The 3,621-nt window shown below is 45.4% G+C and overlaps 1 protein-coding gene across 1 annotated transcript; it reads left to right on the plus strand.

Moving 5' to 3' along the window:
• Positions 1 to 1,701: 1,701 nt before the first annotated feature.
• On the plus strand, positions 1,702 to 3,279 carry LOC141147635 (E3 ubiquitin/ISG15 ligase TRIM25-like). Its single transcript, XM_073634864.1, has one exon. It carries the CDS (start codon positions 1,702 to 1,704, stop codon positions 3,253 to 3,255), a length of 1,554 nt encoding a protein of 517 aa, XP_073490965.1. The 3' UTR covers positions 3,256 to 3,279.
• The last annotated feature ends 342 nt before the right edge of the window (positions 3,280 to 3,621 follow it).

A 3,621-nucleotide genomic window follows, 5' to 3' on the forward strand; every position in this document is an offset into this window, starting at 1 on the left:
TGTGTTAATTATGCTCACAATTTCTTCTTCAAATGCAGCGTTGGGGAATTTTTTAATGCCTCTAAATGCCGCTCCTAAAATACGTATCTAAATGCCCAATGTGCATGGTCACATAGTATGACACTGAACTGAGTTTAAGGCTGGGTTCACACTGGTGCGATGCAGGAAACCCTGTGAATCCTGCGCGGGTTCCCGCATCGCACCTGAATCGTAGACGGTTCACACTGACATCTGCGAACCGCTGTAGGTGTCAATGTAAAGTGTACAACACCCCCAGATCAGTTCACAGATCGCAGTGCGAACTGTGAAATGGTACAGGAATTGGATCGTCTGATTCCAGTACAAACCAAAAAAGGGTCCTGTTCCATTTTGGTCCGAACACGATGCAAATTCAGCCATACATTTGGTATGACTGAATTTGCATCGCACAGACATTGCATGTGATCTTCACAGCAATGCGGTGCGAATCACATGCAATGTCTTTGTTCACACCAATGTGAACCCAGCCTCAAAGCATAAAAAAAACTATGTTGTCGCCTGTAAAATTGATGTTTTTTTTTAAACCGAGTGCATGAGGCCTAAAAAAAGTAGAAAAAAAATATAAAAAAATTGCCACGTAGATGGCTGCGTACTTCTATGCCTGTAACCATTTGGATAAAATGGTGACGCTTCGAATAAGAATATCAAAAAGGTCCTCTAATGCAGGGGTCGTCAACCACCGGGCCGCTACACTTCTGTAGCTGGGCCGTGGGTGCGGGGGGCCGGCATGAGACACCTGGGTGGGCGGGCGGCATGAAAGAGCTGGACGGCCGGCATAAGAGGGCCGGGCAGGCGGCACGAGATATGAGAGCTGGGTGGATGGAAGAAGCGAACGGGCGGGCAAGCAGAGATTACATCATCTTTCACAGCCCCCGCATCACTGCTCTTCCGCCCTCACAGCCAGTGTTCTGACAGCCTTAATGTCCGAGGTGCGGCAGGGAGCAGAGAGATGACATCATCTCTCACCGCCCGCCCCACATCAACACTCTTCTGCCTTCATTTGGAACCCACCACTGCTAAATGGACCAGTGCTACCACTCACCCTGACACCATATCAAGTATGGTGCTGTGATGATTGAAGCACTAACACCAGAACACCAGCCATTGACCACAAAAAATGGTTTACCCCCCACGTGACCCCCCCCCCTCGGTCCTTGGCACCAATTTTCTTCCACGTAGCCGGTCACTGGTGCCATAAAGGTTGGGGACCGCTGCTCTAATGTACAAACAGTGTAGCACAGTTAGGCAGGCCAAAGGTTATGTTTTTTTTTCTGCAACTGCAGATTGCCAGAAAAAAAAATCACTCAGTCCCCCGTCAACACAGTCGGTGTTGATGGGGGGGGGGAGATGCCTCCGGTGGAGCTGTTGTGTTATCCCGGCAAGGGGGGTAGTGGGATGACGCGGGGAGCCAGATCAATGACTGCTAGCGGTTAGACATCATCAATAATCACTTGCTAAAAATCCAACATGTTGGTTGTACCCAAGTTAGTCGATGGATCGACTTGGTACAATCAGCCGGCCCATAGATGGATCAATCTACTTTGGGCAGACATAGTGCTAAGTGAGTAGGGTGGATCCCACTTTACATAACAAAGCATTCACAGGAACTCTTTCACCTTCAGTGTATAAGACTGATGTTCTGAGTTCATTTTCATCACCACAATGGCATCTGCTGACCTGAGAGATGAGCTGAAGTGCTCCACCTGCCTGGACCTCTATAAGGAGCCCATATCGCTGAAATGTGGACACAACTTCTGCCGGGATTGTTTAGTGACGGTGCTGGATACCAAAGAGGGATCTGAAGATTATTCCTGTCCCGAGTGCAAGGAGCAGTATACAGAGCACCCTCTGCTGGAGATCAACGGAAAGCTTTGTAACACCATGGACCAATTCAGATCTGCTCACCAGGAGAAAAAAGAGGTCTCTTGCACGTACTGTGATCCCCCTGTACCAGCTTCTAAAACATGTCTACACTGTGAGGCCTCATATTGCGAAAAGCACTTAAGCAGCCACAGCAAGGCAGTGCATCACCTTTTAATTGAACCTATGGCTTCATTTGAAGACAGAAAATGCCCCACACACCAAGAAATTCTAAAATATTACTGCACTGAGGACAATGCCTGTATCTGTATGTCCTGCTGGGTGGCTGGAGAACATAGAGGACACCGGGTGGAAGTACTGGATAAGGCCTCTGAGAAGAAATTTAGCGATGCTATGGAGAAACTGAATCTTGAGAAACAGGGGACTGAGGTTAAAATCCAAAAACTGGAAAATTACAGGACAGTAGTGAAAGGACAAGCAGCTGATTTCACAAAGGGCATTGGAGAACTGTTTATAGACATCAGGAAACATCTGGATGATGTAGAGAAGAGGGTCCTGACTGAGGTCTCCAGACAGGAGGAGCAGATCTCCAAGTCGGTCTCTGATCTGATCCGTCAGTTGGAGATACAAAAGGATAATCTGTCCAAGAAGATAAATGAAAATTTGGACTTACATAAAAGCAAAGATCCATTAACTCTTTTAAAGAAAGAACTTATCTGTGATAACATCATTCATGATGACCTAGTCAGTGATCTACACATTAATGGATGTTTCGATAATGTTTTGATTTTACAGACACTACATAGAGGACTCCTCGACTTTGCTGACAGTATGATGGAAATGAAGAAAAAAAGACGCTTCTTTGAGATGAAGAAATCAAATATCTTACTGGATATAAAAACAGCCAGTAATTATATTATTATATCAAAAGATCTTCAATCAGCTTCTGGCAGCAATGAACCAGAGAGCAGACCAGATGCCAAGGAGAGGTTTACATGCCAACAGGTATTAAGCACACGCAGCTTCTCATCTGGGAGACACTATTGGGAGGTGGATGTGAGTGCAGCGAAAGAATGGCTCATTGGAGTGACCAGTCACAGCATGGAGAGGAAGACAGAGGGAGCTGAATCTTACATAGGTTATAATGACAAATCTTGGGGTCTGACTCAAAGAACTGGTCTTATTGCCACGCACAAGAACTCTGTAATAAGACTAGACTCCAACTCTCCTATAAAGACAGTTGGGATCTACTTGGATTACAATGGAAGGCGTCTATCCTTCTATGAGCTGTGTAACCCCATCAGACTCCTCCACACCTTCACCAACACCTTCAAGGAACCCCTCTATGCTGCTTTCCATGTGTTTTCAAACACCTCCATCAGAGTTATAAATTAAACACAGATACGGACAAAAAGTAGACGTAACCCCTAAATGAATAACATTTAGGTTGCTCTGGGGCCTGCGTATCATAAACAACGCTATCAGAATCATATTGTAACAATGTGTCACCTCTGGGCTCCCCAAAGTTGGATTATCCGCTCACCCCACCAGAGATGGTCCTCTATGCCACGTGTCTGACATTAGTAAGTTATAAGATTGCTTTTCCCTGCTCAGTATTAGGAACAAATACATTTATATTGATGTCTATAATGGGTTCTTGGGGAAAATGATGTGCCTCTTGTGTACTGTATATTTTTGAAACTTCTACTGTGTCCTACTACTATGCTATTTACCAAAGTGCTTAAGTTGACACTAATGCTT

This window comes from Aquarana catesbeiana, linkage group LG06 (assembly GCF_042186555.1).
Source record: "Aquarana catesbeiana isolate 2022-GZ linkage group LG06, ASM4218655v1, whole genome shotgun sequence".
NCBI lineage: Eukaryota > Metazoa > Chordata > Amphibia > Anura > Ranidae > Aquarana > Aquarana catesbeiana.